At 34.0% G+C, this 20,561-nt stretch overlaps 3 protein-coding genes across 3 annotated transcripts in view; 1 reads left to right on the top strand and 2 right to left on the bottom strand.

The window, feature by feature from the left end:
* The window catches only part of LOC134237680 (uncharacterized), a 49,354-nt gene extending 31,367 nt beyond the window's left edge, over positions 1-17,987 (bottom strand). Inside the window, exon 1 of the mRNA XM_062719816.1 lies at positions 17,948-17,987. The gene's annotated coding sequence lies outside the window, so the exon portion shown is untranslated. The remainder of the gene's footprint in view (positions 1-17,947) is intronic.
* Positions 6,652-8,376, top strand: LOC134237681 (uncharacterized). The gene is made up of 3 exons (XM_062719817.1): positions 6,652-6,919; positions 7,162-7,367; positions 7,682-8,376. The coding sequence occupies exons 2-3, from the start codon at positions 7,169-7,171 to the stop codon at positions 8,374-8,376; spliced, it is 894 nt and encodes a 297-aa protein (XP_062575801.1). The 5' UTR covers positions 6,652-6,919; positions 7,162-7,168.
* Positions 10,959-11,896, bottom strand: LOC134237682 (probable ATP-dependent DNA helicase RecS). Its single transcript, XM_062719818.1, has 2 exons — positions 11,597-11,896; positions 10,959-11,409 (listed from the first exon to the last, which is right to left on the bottom strand). Exons 1-2 carry the CDS (start codon positions 11,818-11,820, stop codon positions 11,181-11,183), a joined length of 453 nt encoding a protein of 150 aa, XP_062575802.1. The 5' UTR covers positions 11,821-11,896; the 3' UTR covers positions 10,959-11,180.
* Positions 17,988-20,561: the final 2,574 nt, after the last annotated feature.

The following is a 20,561-nucleotide window of genomic DNA, read 5'->3' as shown; positions in this document are numbered from 1 at the left end:
TAAATGGTGAATCCACCAGAGTAGATCTCTCTGGGCTTCTAGAGTTAAGAAGACTTGAGCATTGTAATCTTGATATTGACTGAAAATTTGGTTCTTTGCCATTTGTAGATGGCGATAATGTAATGGGGCTGGGTATACTGCTTGAATGCTTGCTGTGAGATTTCCTATCACTTCTGACAATTTCCTTACTGAAACAGGATTTGAACTGAAAACCTCTTGACAAATTGTTCTTATCTTCTTTGTCTTCTCTAATGGTAAGGAGAGTGTCATTATACTGGAGTCTATCTTGAATCCCAGATATTCTAGAACTTGGGAAGGGACTAAATTTGATTTCTTGAAATTTATCAGAAACCCTAAACTTTCTAGCAAATTGACTGTTCTCTCGCCATCTATCAATGCCCCCTCCTTGGTCTGATTCATGATCAGAATATCGTCCAGGAAAATCACTAATCTCAACCCTAACCTTCGAAGGTAACTCATGGGAACTTTCATTAATTTGGTGAAAACCCAAGGGGCTACTGTTATCCCAAATGGAAGACAAAGGAATTGATACACTTTCCCTTCCCAAATAAATCTGAGATATTTTTGATCTTCTTTTACAATGGGAATTGTGAAATAAGCATCTTTCAGGTCTATTTTTATTAGCCAGTCCCCTTTTTGAATCATATCTCGTACTAGATTGATTCCCTCCATTTTGAAATGTCTGTATATCATGTAACCATTTAATTCTTTCAGGTTTATTACAGGTCTTTGCCCCCCTCCCTTTTTCTCTACAAGAAATATGGGGCTTATGAACCCGTCCAATGTGTCTTCCACTTGTAAAATTGCTCTCTTTTCTAACATGTTGAGAATTTCTTGGTTTACCAATGCATTCTTTTCCTTGGAAAATCCCTTGAAATGAGGAAGATTCACTTGAACGGGGGGATTTTGAAAGAATTCTAGTTTTAAGCCTAGCACTGTTTCTAGAACCCAGCAATCTTTTGACAGATTTTCCCAGTTTTGATGGAAATATTTCAACCTCCCCCCCACAGGGATATTCTTGAGATTTTCTGTCAAAACAGGAAATTTTAATTCTGAAGTGATTGGCCTTACCTTCATTTCTACTGATTTTCTGTCTTTCTGGAAAGAGGAAACTTTGCTGAACCTCTGCCTCTCTGGCTCTGTTGTCCTCTGTAATTGTGGCCCCCAAACTGGTATCTGTTGTTTGAGGGCCCTGTCCGAAAAAACTGCTGGGGTCGACCTGCACCATTTCTGAAAGAGTTCCTTCTCTCGTTATTGTTATCATAGAAATAAGAGTTCTTATTGTCAGACTTGAATCGTTTTCTTTGTGGAAGAAGATCTGAAATCTCTCTATTATCTTTACTGTCTTTAGCTAACAGCTTCCTAAATGTGTTTCCAAACAGTTTATCTTTTGATTTCCTTAATGCTTTCTTTCCAGAACTGTCCTCAATTAGGTCAACACACTCTGGTACAAGTTTGCCTAATAAAGTCTTGCGTCTGTCTGTGAGATACACATAATGAGCATTTCCAATCAACACTAATGCTCTCTGTACAATATTTATAACATCATTGGGGTCTATGCCTTTATTAGCTTTTCTGACCTTTTCAGCTTCATGCCAAAGTATGGCTAATGGACCAGTAGCATCAAGAATGCGATTTTGTGTATTTATTATAATTTTCTCTTTTTTGTTGGACATGGCCTGATTGAATCTTTTCCTAAAAAGTTTTTTAATGAATCTGTCAGTTTCTTTTGATTTTAATCTTTTGTGTTTGGTGTTTTACAGTTCTTTGTTATTTCTTGTCGAGTAGCTTTGGTAATGCCATTGTTAGCATACTTCTCAATGTATTTCGTTATTTTCTTTGGTAATTTCTCACCTCCCTTCATCTTCAAAACCTGTGAAGGACTGAACATATCTGAATCTGAATCTGACTCGGAATCATTTGAACTACTGCTGTCATCTGAACTAGATTCTTCTGAATCGCTATCGCTCTCCTTCTCACGCTTTCTCTTTCTACTTTCACTTTTGGGTGCATTAACTCGTTCGTTTCTCCATTCTCTTCCCGAACCCTCATCAGAGTGAGGTTCTTCATTAGTGCCCTGAATCGGCGTACCAGCATTATTAGTGCCCCGTATTGGCGTATTTCTTGTGCCCCGTATTGGCGTATCTTTTGTGCCCCTTATTGGCGTGTTTTTGTCTTTATTGCCCTGAATTGGCGTTTGCTCATAATCACTTTCTGCATCGTCGGAAATTTGCTCGTTTTCCGAAACACAAACCTGCAGTCTATCAGAAGACGGTGTTCTTCTCCCTAAGGCATCTGGGGAGAAAAGCTGACTTTGCGCCATTCTAAACGTCTGCAATGCCTATAAAAACATGCGAAACGTGGAGCGATAAACTTACGTCCACTCCCTTGTAGAGCTAAAATTGAAAGCATTGCTTAGTGGTCACTCAGGTGTGTCATTCACCTGTAAATGGACGAGTCAAAAAAACTTTCATAGGGGTGGTCACTTTAAACAGCTGATTTTTGAGCTAAATTTGAAGGCATTGCAATGTTATATCTTATGATGTTTTCTGAAATATAATTAAAATATTGATAAATAGTAATAGTTTTTTGGAAAAAAATTCAAATGGAAAAGCATATTTAAAATTTTATGATTTTTCAAATTGTACTCGTGATTCAGTAGTATTTCATTGAAAACATCACTTTTAAAATCGTCCAGAACTACGAAACCCTTTTCCAACTCCAATAAAAAGTAACGTTACAATTAACACAAGTAGGTGTTTTAAAATTTTATCAGGAAAAAAAAAATTGTGCAAAACAGTTCTAACTTGACTAATGGTCATTTAAAATTTGTAATTTCCATCCAAAATACACAATGGATTACCTCCCTTTTACATGGATGCCTGCTCCCATGGTTGAAATGATGCCTTGTTCCCTTCGGTTTTATTTCGAAGGGAAATGTGGACTCTGTCCAAAATTTCCTGATGAAGATTCACTGAAGCATATTAAGGAATGCAATAAGAGCATTGATGGACATTTGAGGGCCTGCAAAGTCGCAGAAAAATCGGTAAAATCCAGTGATAGTTAATGATCGATTAGTAGTTATCATTTGTGTCAGCGAGTACCGGTATTTTTTGCGAGAAATGCTGACTTCTACAATCGAGGGCTTACCTTTACCCCAAAATAATTACATAACCTCGTTTTTGATATAAATATTAAGGATAACGGTAATAAATAAAACAATATCAATGGCATTAATGGACCTTTTCAAAGCCCAATTTACCAGGTCTGGTACAATTACTAGCTTTAGCAACGTACTAACGTAGCTTGAGTTACCTACTTAGCTCGATTTACCTACCAAAGGTAGCTTTATTTAGCTACCAAATCAATTTAATTACATAGAAAAGCATTTTTCTTAGGGTGTGCCATCCTCACAACGTCAGGGGTCCTGAGTCAACACGTTGCCGTTGGACCCCTGACTTATTTCATTCGAAATCTGTGGGCTTGCTTCTCTCATTGAGAAGCACCAATCAAATTGCCGCTTACATCAGACGTAAACAAATATGGCGCACAAGCATGGATGATTGTATTTTGTGTTTGGAAAAATTACCGAAAAAGAACAGAAGAAATATTTACAGTGACACTTTTTTTGTGAAGAAACAGTAAAATGAGGTATTGGGTTTTGTACCTGAACAGCGAACGCATTCATCGCCCCAATACACTTGCTACAGGTGTTTTAACAAACTGAATAAGCTATACAAGATTGAATATGAATTAGAAAACAAATTATCAGCACTTAAAAGAGAAAAATGTGACATTATCAATGAACTTAGACCAAGTCGGAATGTTTTATTGTCTCCAGCAAAGAAAGTCCCCTCGGTCAATTTTGGCGGTGCCTCTAGTTCCATCCAAACTCCAAGGAAGTTAACAAAACGTGTCATCTTAAGGACTCCAACTCCACGCAAAATAAGAAAGTCTTTCGAGATGCACAGCAAAATATTAAAAAAACAGTAAGGAAAAGACTAGCAGACGATCAGCTGACACCAAGCAAACAAAGTAAAGGTACATATTCTATTTTTGTACAAATAGGAAATAAAAATATTTCCCTTCAATGTAAACATTTTTAAATTTTTCACTTAATGATTTGGTCTTATAAATAAAGAATAAATTATTCCCAAGAAACATATGTATATACAGTTTTAAGACAAATTTATCACACAATGTGCATCTTGATATTGTACATGTATCTTTTTAATTTTTGTAACTTGTGGCAGACAGGTTCCATGGCTATTGGCCAGATAGCTCGGTAGAGCATCTAACTGGATATTCAGGGTTCAAATCCTGGTCTGATCTGTCACATTTTTCTCCTGTTACACATGTTTAGATTAGCAGTAAGATTTAACGTAAACATGGTAAACGAAAAAATTGCAACAGTTAATTTTATTATTTTTTGTAGGTGCATTTTAGAGGAAAAAATGATTCAAAAGTTAGGACACGCTTTATTAAAGACAGTCCTTGGGTGGCAGTATTAAAATCCCTGGTAAGAGGCAATAAAGCAGAGATCATCTCCAAAAAAATTTACAAAATAGAGGTTCTTAAGACAGAAATGATTAAGTTGATGCTGTCTGAACTGAACACTCAATGCCAAGATTTATGCAAAATATCACACCCCTCAGTTTTGCGTAGTAACGATGAAGTTCACTTTAAGTTTAAGAGTGTATGTGAAGAGCTGAAAGAGAAAGCACCAATGCTGTATGATGTACTTCAAACAATTACCAAGAAGAAAAATGATTGCCGATTATCTGTTGCTGCATCAGTTTTGCTTTGGAACAGAAATAAGCACATGTCACAACTACATCACATCATTGGGCAGATTCTAGATCATGGAGGTGCAACAGATGAGGTGTTTTTTTTTACCCGATTAAAAATACATTAAAACAGTCATGCAATTTAGAGAAATACTACACCAAGCATCTATATGTAATGAAAGTTGATTTTTAAAAAAAATGATATTTCAATTTTGAATTGAATATGAAATTTTCCCTTGAAAGTAAGTCTCTCTCTAATTTCAGACTATTCAAACTCTTTCGGAAATGGGATTGTCCATTGGGCCACAGTCAGTCTCAATTAAGAGAGGAAAACTTTTCCTAATAAATAAAGAGAAGCTAAATGATATTTTCCAGAAACAGATTGACCAGACTGTTTTGAAGCATTGCATATCATTAAGCAAGAGTGCAGAAAAATCTATTTTGGAGTATGAACCAGAGCCGGCAGAAAAAAATGAATCAGGTACATCTGATATTCAGTATTTTGATTTGGTCAATTCCTTTAAGACATCCGAAACAAATCAGTCCTTTACGAGCCCATCTGAGCATTCTTGCTTGACAATATCAAGCAATGATTATGAGATGAGAAAGAAAATGTTTATCGATGTCTACAGCCAAAACACTTTACCCGAGTCAGCGCAGGTACATGTATTACGTAATCCAACCACAGAGGTGAAATCACTGACTTTGAACACCAAACTTGGCAGTATAGAGTTTCCAAGTTTACCATCAAGACCACTGAAGCATTTTCAGTTAGAAGAACCGGTCAATGTAATTGCCAAGCATGATAGAAGTAGCATGACTTTGAAAGACTTTATAATAAGAAATGCTGATCAGATGTCACCCACTATACCAAGGTTTGAAATCATTGGAGACAACTTAGACCACACTATATCACCAACAAACATGACTAAAGATAAACAGAGGAAAAGCCTTCATTGGTTTCTTAATGTGGCAGTTCAAAGAAGAGTGTTGGCAGATGATTTACCTAGTGATAAGCCTAAAGCAGATATTTTGAAGGTACCTAATAGTGAGTTTTTACCTAGCAGGGAAGACTGTGAAAGTTTCCACATCAATATGATCTATCATATTGCATTAGTTGTTACTAAGAACATTGACTGTCTGCAGCCATTTGCACAATGTGTCCCCAAATATATTGACCATCCGTATTTGAAAGAGCTGTCTGAAAAATCAGTGTATAACATTGTAGACCTACTCGATAAAAGTGAAAATAAGTCTGATGACATGATTTCAATTCTTGAACATGTGCATAAACATTATGTCCCACATTCTGGTGAAGATATTGTAGAGAAAATTGTATTTGGTGGGGATGTCCTCACCAATGAACGGGCATACTCTAGCCAGCTGGCTATGATAAACAATGAAAGTGATTTTAGTCGCCTTACAGGAATTGTTCATAGGCCAGAGGGTCTCCATCGGATCATGAATTTACTCTTGGTATCCAGTAAAACAATTATTCCCTGTTCAAGATGTTATTGAAGTTTGCATTTTCTATATTGAATTTCATATTGGATGCTTTATTTTAGTAAGTTTTAGTAGTTTTGTTACTGCAATGTTTTTCAGACATTGGTGAAGGTCCTTTTATTCTTTCATTCTCTCCACCCCCCCCTTTTCAACTTTCATATGAAATGTTGATTATATTTCTATAAATTTTATCATGCATTTGATTACATTTTTACTAATTAAGCATGCAGTTGATTGTATTTTTACTAATTTTATTATGCCGTTATTTGTCTTTTAATTTGGATTTCACAACTATTAATAAATACCAAATCACAGTAAAAGCCAAAATTAAAAAAAAATGAATTTGATAATATAAGCCAGAGTTTAATTTAATAGTAATTTGAATTTAAATTTTGTTATTTACATTTTTGACATTATTTGCAAATTGATATATTAGTATTTAACATAATTAACAAATGTTAAGGATCTCTAAAATTCTATATTCAGACCATTTATCAGTAATTCTACAAGCCTTCATCAGCTGCAGATCAAGGGACTTTGTTTCAATTGCGCAATGTCCTGCAGAGACGAGACGTTAGTGGGCCAGATGGTGTCACTGAGAATTTTAGGTAAATCTCTTTTATATTATAGTAAGTAGTTTATTGGGAGTTCTGAGAGAGTAGTATATGCTTCACAACTGTAGGTCAGTGGTCTGAAAAATTTGGATGGATCATCAGAGGTCTATTAAAATATTTCTACACTTTAATACACAGATCTGTAGACAGAGTAACCTACATGTTCCATATGAATTAAATATAGCTCAAAGATGATTACTAAAATGATACTCAGAATCACATTTTTACTCCAACAGGTCTCACATGACATTCATCAGGGACTGTTTAGATACCTTTCTCCTCACAGCCTGTATGGAGGTGTTGGAAATCAAGAGCCTTGATGAAAAACCTAAAAGGACCATTCTTCCAGAATTATTACATCTTCAAAGTAAAGAAGACCAGTATGATTGGATAAAAGAGCTTTGTTTCCAGATCTTGGACACTTTTGTCTACATTGAAGAAGGTATTTAGAAGATGACTGATTTGGGTTCACATTCTATCTGCATCTGTCTATCTGTAAATGTAATATGACTTTTACATCTGCATCATATATTACCTACATGTAATTGTCAGATTAAAGCCATAATTCATAATTCAGATTATACTTATCCACAATGAAGTTGTTGGATACTTTTGTCATGTTCAGGAGGAGGGGTCGGGATCCTAATATATTTGGCTCAGTCAAATGAGTTGTGCTGTAATAGTAATTTTTGTTCTGTTTGGCAAGGTGAGATATCATGTATGTGACCTAAAACACAGTAAAAATTTAATTTGCAGATAGTTTGCCAACTGTCACAGCACAAGCTGCAGAAATGGACAACAAGGAGCTTTTGATGAGTGAAATGTATCAAGATGAATCAAAGCAGTGTGTTTGCACCTGTAACCGAAAGTACAAGACAAAAGGTCACTTCAAGAGACATCTGCAAAATGAACACAACTGGGTGTTTCATACAACAGAAGAGGAAACTCCCGAATCAGCAACATCAAAGCAAGACCACATAGCTCTGTGGCGTTCATCATTTATGAAACTTGCATTATTACTTAGGGACACAGAGGATGCTTTCAAATTTGGTGATGGAACACGTATATTTAGAAATGCAAAGTTTGAAATGATGTGTGCTGATATTGCTAACCATTCCAAATATAAACTGTGGCTTTGGAGACTCTTAGCCTACGAGTGTTCTCTCCTATCACCACGTGAGGCATTTGAGTACAAGTGGAATTGTTCCTCAAATATTCATGGAGGGACTGGGAAAAATATCCCTAATGACAATCTCGTTGAAATATGCGTACATGTTATAAAGAAGAAAATGAGACAGCAGGGTGCAAATCTAACTTATGAAAGTGCTAAGAAGATTGCCTCTTGTGTGCAAATGCAGGAAGAAATAAAGTCCAGTGTTCAGAAACAGCTTGGCATGAAAACCTCAAGTCAATCCAAACCTACTGTGGATAAGAAAAAGATCTTCAACTGATCATTATGGAACCTAAAGCTAATGACATTTTCAGTTACATTCCTGGGAGGGAATTCAGTGCTTTTAAAAGTTTTCAGGACATTTTTTCGCGTGTTAATGTGGTTCAACTTTACAAATGGATAACAAAACAAAAAGAAAGAGCAAGTTATGAACAGTAACAGTTTGATGTGTTTTTGTGTGATTTGTCATGTTCATAATTAAAATATCAATTAAACTTCATTCTTTTTTTCATCAATTAACATGATTAAGGTGGGAAGGAAGGGGAAAAAATATGTTTACTGTTAATTGGAAAGAAAATAGAGAGATAGGATTCTACGAATTACTGTTTAAAGAAAATTGACAAAAATACACATATAAATCAATGGTCAAATATACTGATCATTTTTAATTTATATATACATGTATTTGAAAGCTATTTCATTGCCATGTCTTAATATTTTTGCTTGCCATAGTGGTACACAACATGACCAGCAGATTTCCAAAAGTGAAAGTTGCATTTTGGCTTTCTTCATATGTACCTATTATTATACCCCCCGCAAACGAAGTTTGGGGGGGGGGGGGGGGGGGGTATATAGGAATCACCTTGTCCGTCTGTCTGTGCAATCGTGTCCGGTCCATATCTTTCTTACAGAGGGACATTAGAATCCACTACTGCATACTAAGATTGCTCATGACCTAAGGGTGTGTCATGACCTTGACCCAAGGTCATTTGGGGAAGTTCAAGGTTACTAGAAAAAAAAATTTATAATTCGTGTCCGGTCCATATCTTTCCTATGGATAAACTTGGTAGGTTCTCATTTCACACAGAGATTGCCCATGACCCAAGGGTGTGTCATGACCTTGACCCAAGGTCACTTGGAGAAGTTCAAGGTCACTGGTAGAAAAATTTCATAATTCGTGTTTGATACATATCTTTATTTTGGAAAAACTTACTTCTGAAAAACCCAGCGGGGGGTATTTTGTCCCGTTTGGACAGTTCTAGTTAGTATTAAAGTTTTATTGACATAAAAAGTATAGAAGTATTTTCTTTAAAAATAAAGTTTGTTCCTAAAGTATGGGTCAGTCAGGTTATGCCATTCCAAGTTATTTCTATGATTAGCATGGCCGCCTAGGTTTTTGACACCCAATATCAGAAAAAACAAACAAAATCGAAAGAACCAAAATCGATTATTCTGGTTGACTTCTTTGAATTTGGCCATTTTCTGTAATGATTTGTCTACAATATGTCATATTAGGTACCTTAATTTTGCTAAAGTTAAGGTCTTTCTACAAGAAAAAAAAATTTGAAATTAAATCCTTTGACTGACAACATAGGAAAAACTTTGAATGGCCTAAAAACATATTTTTTATGTTAGACCTGTATCTAAATCCAAATCTGTATCTAAATCTAAATCTACTTTCAACATTTAAATGAAAATTTGTGAAATTGATCATATATTATAATTACTACCTGTGAATATCAATGATTTTAGTTAACCTTTCGTAGCTTAATTATTTATTGAAAAACAATTTCATTGTATTAAAAGAGTTTTCAGAGTCTTGCAATATTACCAGTATCTCATCAAAGACTTAGCACTGGATTATTATTTTTATCCAGTTTCATTACACTGGAAAACAATTATTTTCCTTGTTTAAAATAAGTTCCCAAAATAACATAAATTTCTTAATAGTATAATTTAATTCATCCAGCCAGATTGTGCTAAAAAATGAAAATAAAACAGAGAATTAAATGATCTAAGCTCTATAAATTAGACTATGTGAAATGAATCCCAAATATTTTGAAAATGTATAGAAATAAATAAAAATGATCATGAATGAACCAAATATAAAAGGACAATGAATAACTAATAACAGATTACCTATGTTTTTGGTTTTTTTTTTATATTTATTAATCAGAGTCAATCTCCTCTAATGCATACATTTCATTGTCATTGAATATTTCTGTAATTATTTGGATTATCTTGCTGGCTAATGAGAAAGAATCAACACTTGTTTTATCTAGTATATCATTTACAGTAAATAAAAAAGGAAACTTTGCTATGATTTCTTGAACAGAAAACCCACAAACAATGTCACTGTGAATAAAAGATTTGGTTCCTTCAAATATGTTGTCCTTCAATGACTGAAGTTTTTGTTGAACAATGGCTTTCTCTTCTCCTCCTATTTCTCTTCTCATGTCTAGTTCATTATCTTCATCTCTCAAATTCATAAATGTTTCCTTTGCAGAATGCTTTGACGGGCAACCATCACTTTGACATTTGCACATTAATTCACAGATGTCACAACAGAGGTGATCACAATCTCTTGTGTGTTTCTTCATGTAAGCTTCATTTAGAATTTTTCGCCTACAGGTACTAGTACTTTTAAGAAGCTTAATCACATCATCATCCACCTTTTGTAATTGATTTGCCTTGTAGATAATCAGTTCATTTGATGGGGATCCATCCCTGCCGGCACGGCCCATCTGCTGTACCTAATTGTCAAGGTCTCTGGGTGGACCATAATGAACAATGTTATTTAAGTTTTGGAAATTCACTCCCATCCCTGCTGCATTTGTACACATTAACACTTTTATACTACCATTCGCTTCATTCATGTCTTTACGGATTTTTTCTTTAGTGGCATCAGTTGTTTTACTGTGATACATGTTAAAATGATTTGTAGGCCCACAGATTTTTAAGAACAGCATATAAATCATAGCACAGTCTTTAATTGAGTTACAAAATATTAGATGCCTCTGTAATTCTTGCCCATTCTCAACTAATGCAGCTGTTAACCACTGAAATACATTTTCTAATTCTACATTATTTTTTCACTTTCAGTACATTCAATTTAATGTTTGATCTATCTGGACTGTCTAGAATTACACAGGATGGATGACGAAAACACAGTTTCTGCATAATTTGGCGTTTGTGTGTGGGGCTAGCTGTCGCGGTGAGCGCCAGTATAGGTACCCCAATACAAAGTGATCGCATCTCTCCTATGTGAGCAAACCACTCTCGAAATGGCCCTTCTTGTTGATGCTCTAGCCCCCTAAAAGTATACACAATCTTTCAATTTTAATAAATTAATAATCGATTTCCTGGAAAACTAAATTAAATTAAAGAAACATCATTTGACATGTGAGGAAGTTTTAAAACATGCATTGTTAAAAAGGGGCAATTTCAAGTTGATGCAATTATTCTATATTCAAATGGTTGATGTATTCTTATTAAATTACCATTGAATTACGGTGTGGGCCTCATCGACCACAATCAATTGGTGTTTTGATGTGAAGATTGGATTTCTCAAAACTTCTCTCCATTTGTCATCACCGACGAGAAGTTCGGGGCTTCCAAACACGAACTGAAAATATCCGTTCATAACAGCTTGCTTTTCAGTGTCATTCGATACTTGCACAGCTCTGTATCCAAGCCTGTTCAGTCTCTCTATTTGTTCAGACATAATACTGTTCAGCGGAACAAGCACAGTTGTAACACCATTCTCTCCCAAAACAATCGGCGAGCTTTCGTAGACCAGAGATTTCCCACTTCCCGTCTTTGTCCCAACAAATGTGTCCTTTCCTTTCTTCAGGGCATCGATCGCCGAAATTTCTTGATCTGTAAGTGACTTCAGATTGACTTTCTGACAAATTCTGTTTACAACTTCTATATCGGCCATATTGGCTGTCTTACCGAAAGGTAATGTGTTAGGCTTAATTTGATTGGTCGAGAGATTGTAATTTCCCCGAAAGACGTCGCTGTAGTCAACCCGCAGATTTCGAATGAAATAAGTCAGGGGTCCAACGGCAACGTGTTGACTCAGGACCCCTGACGTTGTGAGGATGAGGGTGTGCAGAAAATATAATTTGATGCAGTGATCATTTTTAACTTCGAACTCTTCTAAAAACAATTTATGAAGAAATATCCTCTTTTTTTATGAAGTTGCATTGAATTAGCTAAATAAAGCTACCTATGTGCTTAATCTAGTGATTAGACCTGCACGATTACTTTGTCTTAGAAGGAAGGACATGGCAAAAATCCTCCCCTCAGATCCCCTCCTTTTAAAATTAAATGTTACATCCACTCACATATTCACTTCACTAACAATATCCCATAGCGGATCACGTCAGAGGTCAAATTCTATCAACCAATCAAATTGTCATCTGCAAAATCATCTAAATATGTTGAGGCAAATAATAGAGTTGTTCCGAATTTGATCACGACATGACCCTCTATGGGATATTATTAGTGTAGTGTGAATAAATCTAACATCTAATATTATTGAGACTGAAGTATTACATGTATAGGAATAGCACCCCATATTTTCTTTGACATTGGCACTCTTAAACTAAGGACCCTTACTTGGCACTCCATGATGTAGCAGAAAAAAAACTAATTTTTGATAGATTCACAGATCAAGATTTGTGAGGAAGTAGGGGAGATGCTTAGTTATACTTATTTTTTATTGAGCATAATTTCCATGATGTTCAGATAATCCCGCTTTGAACATTTTGATGCAGTATTAGTTTTCAATAAATGGATGAAAAATAAATTCATGTAAAAATCACTTTAATATGTGCCAGCTTTGTTTAATGCAATTACATCAAGCAAATTTTTGACTTAAAGTTATGAGGACAAAGGGAAAATGAACTCTTTGTACGGTGGCAGTACAAAACATGCTACGGAAAGATAGGACTACTTAAAATTGTTTACTTTAAACAAACATATATTAGTATATTAACTTGTGTAAACAAAAACAAGACACTAGCCCTGTTTACATAACAAAGCTCTAAATCTGTCTTATATCTGGACAACTGGTGTTCAAATTTTTGATGATCATTAGAAAGACCATAGTTAAATATTTGTAAAAATGGAAAAATAAATTTTGAAATTTTAGCTGAAACTGTGTCCATGCCCTTCAAAGGGGGGGGGGGGAAGACACATTTGTCCTCAAGTAGTCAATACAGGTTCCTTAATAAGATGAGACACTTCTTTGACATATACAATTCTTTTTCTTGTTTTTAACGACATTATTGCTCTTTATCATTCAATTTATAATGTAAAGAATTTTTTTTAAATAAAAGTTTCAATGATATAAAATCTTGAAACGAGAGATTGTGTCAAAAATGTAAGTGCTATTGACATCTGCCCGTGGATAAAGCATAGGTTTATCCAACGTGTAGTATGTGTATCATCAACATGTATGAGATAAAAGACAATAATTAATTGCCTAAGCTAATAAAGAGTAATATAGGTAAATATATAATTTAAGTATCTCAGTAGACATAATTATGCTCTTCAAATGGCAAGACACAGAGAGGGATGTCTGTAAGGATGTGTGAGCTTGCTCAACTGAGATGGGGTGTATTATGCAGAATTGGAACAGTTTGTAAATTTTGCTTGGAATTTTATCATAAGTTGTATCTGATCTTTTTTTAAACCAGATTTCTTTTAATTGGCGTTGAATTTTTGTGGCTACTGGTTGAAGTACTTAATTTGACTTGGAAACAAAATCAAGCATTTTTTGTACTACGATCCTTTGCTACTTGTTTAATCACCCTGTCACCACCCTCACATTCCTGCCATGCCCATCAACTTCACCAAGCAAGAACATCTCGGCACTGTTTAAACATCAGCTGATTCCAGAGCTCATGCATTCCAGACTTGTTTGAAGAATGCGATTTTTGTATCTTTTTGCATGTAAAGATTTGAACAAGTGTGTATGTATTTCTGTGAATTTTTGTCTGCTGTTTTATTTTTTTGTGTGGAGAATTAAAATTTTCAATCTTAACTACTTTTTAAGAGATTTTCTTTTGTCAAAGGATTTTTCAACCTTAAATATCAATACCAAAGAAATCACAAAAGTTTAATGCATAAAAATCCATGCTCATATTTTCCAATATTTTTGAGCTTATAGCGGTCTTCATCTTGCTCCCCCTGTATAAGTAGAAAGTGAAGGGAAGGTGCAAACTATGTCATTTTCGAGAAAATGTCTCAAGTTCTATTTCATTATGCTAACTCCCTAAAATAAATTTTGATGTACACAATTTTTTTTTTAGATTTGTTGTACAAACTGTTTCATGCAACTACATGTAGGTCTATAATTAAAGCATAATTAGAAAATAAATTACAGCCTTTTTAAATGCTCTGAAAAATTCCTCCTCATTTTAAAGATGTTAAAATAAATATAAATCTTCCAGTATTCTGATTTGTACAGTAAGTTGTTTATGCAAGAAAAAAGTTCAAGTTTTATTTAATGAATTTTTACTTCAGGAATTTGTCGACAATGCCTTGACAGTTTGTCAGGGGACAGAAATGATTCAGAGTCACCAAACAGCCTAGATGTAATGGAAGAGGTAGGGTTATTCTATGAACTTATAAGAAAAGTAGTGAATAAAATGTTATAATTAATTGCCTTGTATTTAGAACTGAATTAGCTCCATGTATTTTTTTTTATTTATAGGATGTACAGCAACTTTCGATAAGTTTAATAAATCAAAGATCAAGGTCATATGTACATCTATGTAGAACCATCATCCAACTTTGCTACCTAAGGGTTTATGATCCTCTACACACCTCTACAACAGAATTGTAGAGCGGTGGAGCAGATTGTAAACCCTTGGCTAGTGAAGATATTCATTGTCCGGAACATTTTTGCTTTCCCAAATTATTTGCCCTGCAGACTAGTTTAAACTTTCTCATTAAAGCTTTTGATTATATGTTTTAAGTAATTAAAGAATTCTGTCTGTCTCAAAAATAAATTTGATCAGTACTTTTTGAATGAGAGAATATAAAATATATTGAGGGATGCCGAGGGAAATAGTCCTGGCCTTGGGGAACTGGAATCTTACTTTCTCCCTCAATGATATACTTTTTAACTGTTTTACTATAACAATACAAAAGTAAAAAAAAAATAGAGGATTGCGAATGACGGGGAATTAGCTTTCAAAGCGGAGATTAGCTCACATGACTAATGTGTAAGGATTAGTCCAATAAAATATATTATGGTTAAGCGATGCAAAAGTAAAAAATAGAAGGTTAGGACAACCGGGAATTAGCTTCCGAAATAGTAATTAACTTATTTGACAGACGCACAAGGATTAGTCCTGCATTCACAGTGATTTCTAGGGTATTAGTCACATTTTACTATCTAATTTTTATACAGGAAAAATCAGAAGAGGTATAGTAAAATATTTTTTTAACATGTGATTAACAAAAGGCATTTCCAATTGTTTTTATAATTTTTGACCTAGTGATGTTGACTTTCTGTTTTGATTTGTAAATTATTTTTTTAATAACATGTAATGTACAAATTACAGTAAATGCAAGTTAAAAGTTCAACTTTTTAAGGATTAATGTGGTTAAATCAATTACGTTTCCTTAATATTTTGTAGACAAAAATCAAAGAGGACAAGCCACTGGATGAGACTGACCACTACCAGCTACGTCCTAAACTGGTCATTATACTATTAAGGACACATCCTGGTGCAGCTAGACGTAGATACATATATATGTATATGTATAAGCCAGGAATAATGCCAATAAATAAGACCTCAATAGCAACAAATCTATAAATTTGCATAGTGTAATTAGTGTAAATTTAATATATATGTGCCAATTTTTTTCAACACCAACTAGATCAAAATCACAACTTGAAAATGAAGTTCAGCTTACGTTTGTTATGTTTGTTTATATTCATTTGCATAATTTTGAACAGAAAATGACAGAGACAGAGCATGCTGATCCAACCAAAGCCAAAGAAAATCACGAGGATGTATGCCTACATGCCACAGCAAGTGTTTTCTTCTTTTCACGTATAAGATTTTGCTTCTTAATCACTAAGTATTTATGGAAACTCCTAAATCAAACCATATGTTTAAGAAATGATTTTTTTAAGCAGTCCAAAACAGAGATGTTTTGCAATTTTGCATCATCAAACTGCTCTCATTTGCAAATAAGAGTTTCAACAAGTTTTAAACATTTTAAAGAAGATTGGCATTTTTATCTCTACTGGTCAGAGACCAGAAGAGCTCATTCGATAGTAATGCATCCGTCGTCTGTCAAGCTGTAAGTCCGTCTGTCTGTAAACCATTTTTCAAAATGCTACTCTTACTACAGTTTTGGTCTGTTCTTTTGTGGTACCCCCACTAAATGTTCAGGAAATTAATGAAAGTTAGCACTAAAATGTTTTTTTTTTCATTTTTTCATTTGCTACTTTGTATATTTTCTATGAAAATAGTATTGCCTTTTAATTTAACTGAAGGGTTTTAAAATTTTCTGATAGATGAAAATATAAAAAAAGGAGACCTTTTACTGTTTTTGAAAAATACAGATTACCTCCCCTTTTTGACTTAAACTTTAGAACATATATCACAGGAGATGGAAATATTTGACTTATCATTAAATGTAAAAAAAAGTTTTGTATTTTATTTAACACAGAAACTGTGTTAAAACTGCAATATACAATTGTACATATATTTTTAAATGTGTAAATACATTCTATACAGCAGAAACTGGACTGTGACAAAAAGCGAAAATGCTATTTTTTGTGTTTAATCAATCAAAGTTTTAGGAAATTAATAAAAATTTGCACAAATGTTTTTATTTTTTTATTTACTAGTGGGTATGATGTCTATCAAAATGCCACCGCCTTTTAGTTTGGACGTGGGGTTTATTAATTTTTGATAGCTAAAAATGCCCGAAAATGTGATAGTTTACTTTTTTGGATATACAAATTATCTCCCTTTTTCAGCTAAACATTAAAAAATCTTACAAGGCATGGACATATTTTGATTAATCATAAAATGTAACTACTTGAGTTGTTTTTCAATGAGAATTAAACATATTTGTGATTTGCTTTCTGATTTGCTTTTTTTTCATCATAAATATTGATGTTTTAGACTTTTTAAAGAGGAAATTTCAGCCATATTTGGCCAAAAACAGTTTTACTGTTGCCATGGAAACCAGACGCTGATTTGATGAAAATTTATTTTATTTTTCAGAGTGTATTGGCATACTCTACCAACATGCAAAGTTTGAAAAAATTCTGACCCCCCCCCCCCCCCATGAATCACCCTCTGCATGATTTTTACACGGAGCCGTACTTAATATCTCAAACTTTCAGTTGAAGCGGGGGACAAATACGGAATTCTACTTAATTGTGTTGTACAGTAAGGAACATATCACCTTTAGTTGAGAGAGATTTTTGAGCTATGTTTTATTGAAACGATAACTATGTAGGTGATGCTATTTTTCCAACAATTTTCTGCCAGTAACATACAATATGCGAATGTTGGGGCGGGAACAAGATAGAGGCTTCGGCGTTCCCGGTATTCTTTTTTTTTACCGAATAAAAATGACTTTCACCCCTTCTTGATTATATAAAACCCACTCACAGCGAGTAAAGATGTTTTAAAATAAGAATTTTCATCTATCAATACTGTGAAAGCAATGCAAACTTTAAAAAAGATACTATAAAATAATAAATTTATTATATCTATGCAATATTTTTTTGTTTAACGTTAATCAAAAAATGTATCAAAGAACTCGTTTTCATCTAAAATAAGTAGATTTAAAAGATAATTACTCACCTGATATCTTTGTCTTCCAAGCGCGGGATTTTCCTACGATGGGATCTACGAAAGAAAAAAAATATATATACACTGTAATACTGGAGTCACTAAAATGTGTCAAGTAGACATTCAAATGTACGCTTTAGATTATTATTGAAAAAAAAAAAACAATCCATCCTCCAAATTATTTTTTAAACAAGTAAATTAAGAAAACTGATCACCCACTTGTTGTATGGTGAGAGTGGGGGTTGAGGACTTACGACTTGGGATGCTATGATCAAAGGTATATAAAGTAAATGTAACAGTCCTGTACAGGCTCCCATGCCTCCACCTACAGATCGTGTATTTATCCAAACTTATTTTCGATTTCGGAAATGATGATTAGTTGAATTTTATTACAAGTACATATGGATTTAAATTTTTACTTACATCTAAACTGTGTGGGCATTTTCTTTGATTTTGTATTAATCAGTGATTAATTGAATTCTCTATCTCGAGATTTACAATGTAAACTGCAACACATCATGTTGGAAATCCGGAAGCGAGCTAAGCCTTTTAATGTAGGTTGTCATTAATCATATAGTGGTCTCAGACTGGCGAAAGATGCGTTTTAAATAAGGACAAGAAACATATATTGACGCAAGCGTCAAAATTGGCTGCAAACCAATTGGTCCTTTCAATGAAGCATTTAAAAACTGGAATGCTTGATCTGTTATCAAATTATCTTATATATTTATCTGTTTATTGATATATCGCTGTGACACTGAACATTTGCATCTGACTTTACAGAATTTTCTTCAATACATAATACATAATATACATTTTTTTTAGAAATACATGTATAAGCAAACTACCAATAGTCCTCAACGTCTCCGTGCACAGATTGGAAAAAAACTTCTCTCTCGGTAGTTTGATGTCTTTAAAGTAGTTTTTACATTTAAAGATTAAAACTTAAGTTTAAACTTATTTTAACCATAGACATATATAGTTTTGCTTTAATAAAAACGCAAGAAATATGTGGGGCCTTTCGCTTGCTCTCAGGGGATTTTACACCCCCACTACATTTGTCCTATTTTGTGAGATGTGGCGGGAAAAGACTTAGCATACTGTAAAACGCGCTTTATCCTTGTCTGTTGGAGCAAAATCTCGTAATATTTTGTCTGATAATAAATTGTCATTCAATCATTTGGAAATATTCTTTCGGAAATGTATATATACACGGCATTTTTGAATATATTCAACAAATCCTGTTTAAAAAGAGAAAGTAGAATTGTTAATACTTGATAACTGTATAACGCGGGCTTTGGTTTAGGCCATGCCCAACATGTGTACGTGTTTATTGTCTCCACACCTCGGTTATGTCAGAGTCTGTCAATCAGGATTGGATGAAACATTTACTCCATATTTACCGAATTTTAATTTTATGATTATTATTTAGCGTATTTCGTTAAGCATATAAACACTCTGTTTTAATATTATATTTTATGAATGTTCAATTTTTTTTAATTTAAATTGTTTTAATAATTCCGCAGAAACGCACGACGACTTACAACTTTCATATCAAATAGACCAACGCCTCCTGGCGGCTGGTAAATATGAAAAGAAAGCGGCTCACCGAATGAGTGAGCTTACTGACTGATAATTAAATAGTAATCCATTTTAAAAGAGAAAAACACATTTTATGATAAAGTTTACTGGTAAGAGAGGGAGGAGTGTAATGGGCATTGGGGGATCAATAATTGCTTGAACTATGATCAGAACCCTGCAGCGTGTGGCCTCAGGTATAAGATTTCACAATAAATCGAATATATGACAAAGCGCTTAGATCCTTTTTATTTTTTTTTTACAGAAGAAAGAAATAAAAGTGAATCATTTTATATAATATTGTTGTTTTTAAATCCCTCCTGCGTACTGTTGCCATTTCGCTCTTGTGTTCTGTTGTCAAGTTCATCTTGCGCATTTTTGTCACTTCGCTCATCTGTCTTGTTTGCGAAATGATCTTGAGTTTCGTGATAAATGTGGTCAGTTGTATTGATTATCTCTTTGAAATGAAGCGAAATTCAACATCACATGAAATGTAGAATTCAATGTAAATCGATGATTTTTTTTTAAACACTCAGTAATATTTTCACAATATAATTACCTTTAGGTTTTATCGTCCCTTTTGGCAACAACGTCACAGTTTCAACTTCAAAAAGAAAAGAAGAGATATAGAAAAAGATCAGAAAAAAGGCTTAAAATTCAAAATATCTGACATTAGAAATGTAAACCTTGCCGACTTTCTTCGTCACGTTTGATACTTTTCCATTTGAAGAGTATGCATGGTGTATCTTCTTGTTCCTCAATTTTCTGATTCTGCCTTTTCCTCCAAAAGACCACAGCAATTATCAGAATAACGGCAAGTATAAACAGACCAACAGCCAGACCGCCTGCAATCTCTGCTGTATAGGATTGGTCATATCGAGGAGCAGGTGTTGTTGTTTGGATATCAAATGAAGTGTTGCTGGTAACAGTGCTCCATGAGCTGTTATAAAAAGAATACAAGGTAACATCACCCACTTGTTAGACACCTTGGCAATCAAGTCGTTTCAAAAAATCGTTTGCAGATATTTAAAATCCCCCATATAGACGT

Source organism: Saccostrea cucullata, unplaced genomic scaffold (assembly GCF_032062105.1).
Source record: "Saccostrea cucullata isolate Sc308-1 unplaced genomic scaffold, CSIRO_AGI_Scuc_v1 ctg10664, whole genome shotgun sequence".
NCBI classification, from domain to species: domain Eukaryota; kingdom Metazoa; phylum Mollusca; class Bivalvia; order Ostreida; family Ostreidae; genus Saccostrea; species Saccostrea cuccullata.
This window is presented reverse-complemented; position numbering and strand designations above follow the sequence as displayed.

Coding starts and splice junctions, on each gene's coding strand:
- LOC134237681 (XM_062719817.1), top strand. CDS start 7,169: ATGACATTCATCAGGGACTGTTTAGATACCTTTCTCCTCACAGCCTGT. Junction 7,368..7,681: donor TTTTGTCTACATTGAAGAAG/GTATTTAGAAGA, acceptor TTTAATTTGCAG/ATAGTTTGCCAACTGTCACA.
- LOC134237682 (XM_062719818.1), bottom strand. CDS start 11,820: ATGTCTGAACAAATAGAGAGACTGAACAGGCTTGGATACAGAGCTGTG. Junction 11,410..11,596: donor GCCCACACCGTAATTCAATG/GTAATTTAATAA, acceptor GTATACTTTTAG/GGGGCTAGAGCATCAACAAG.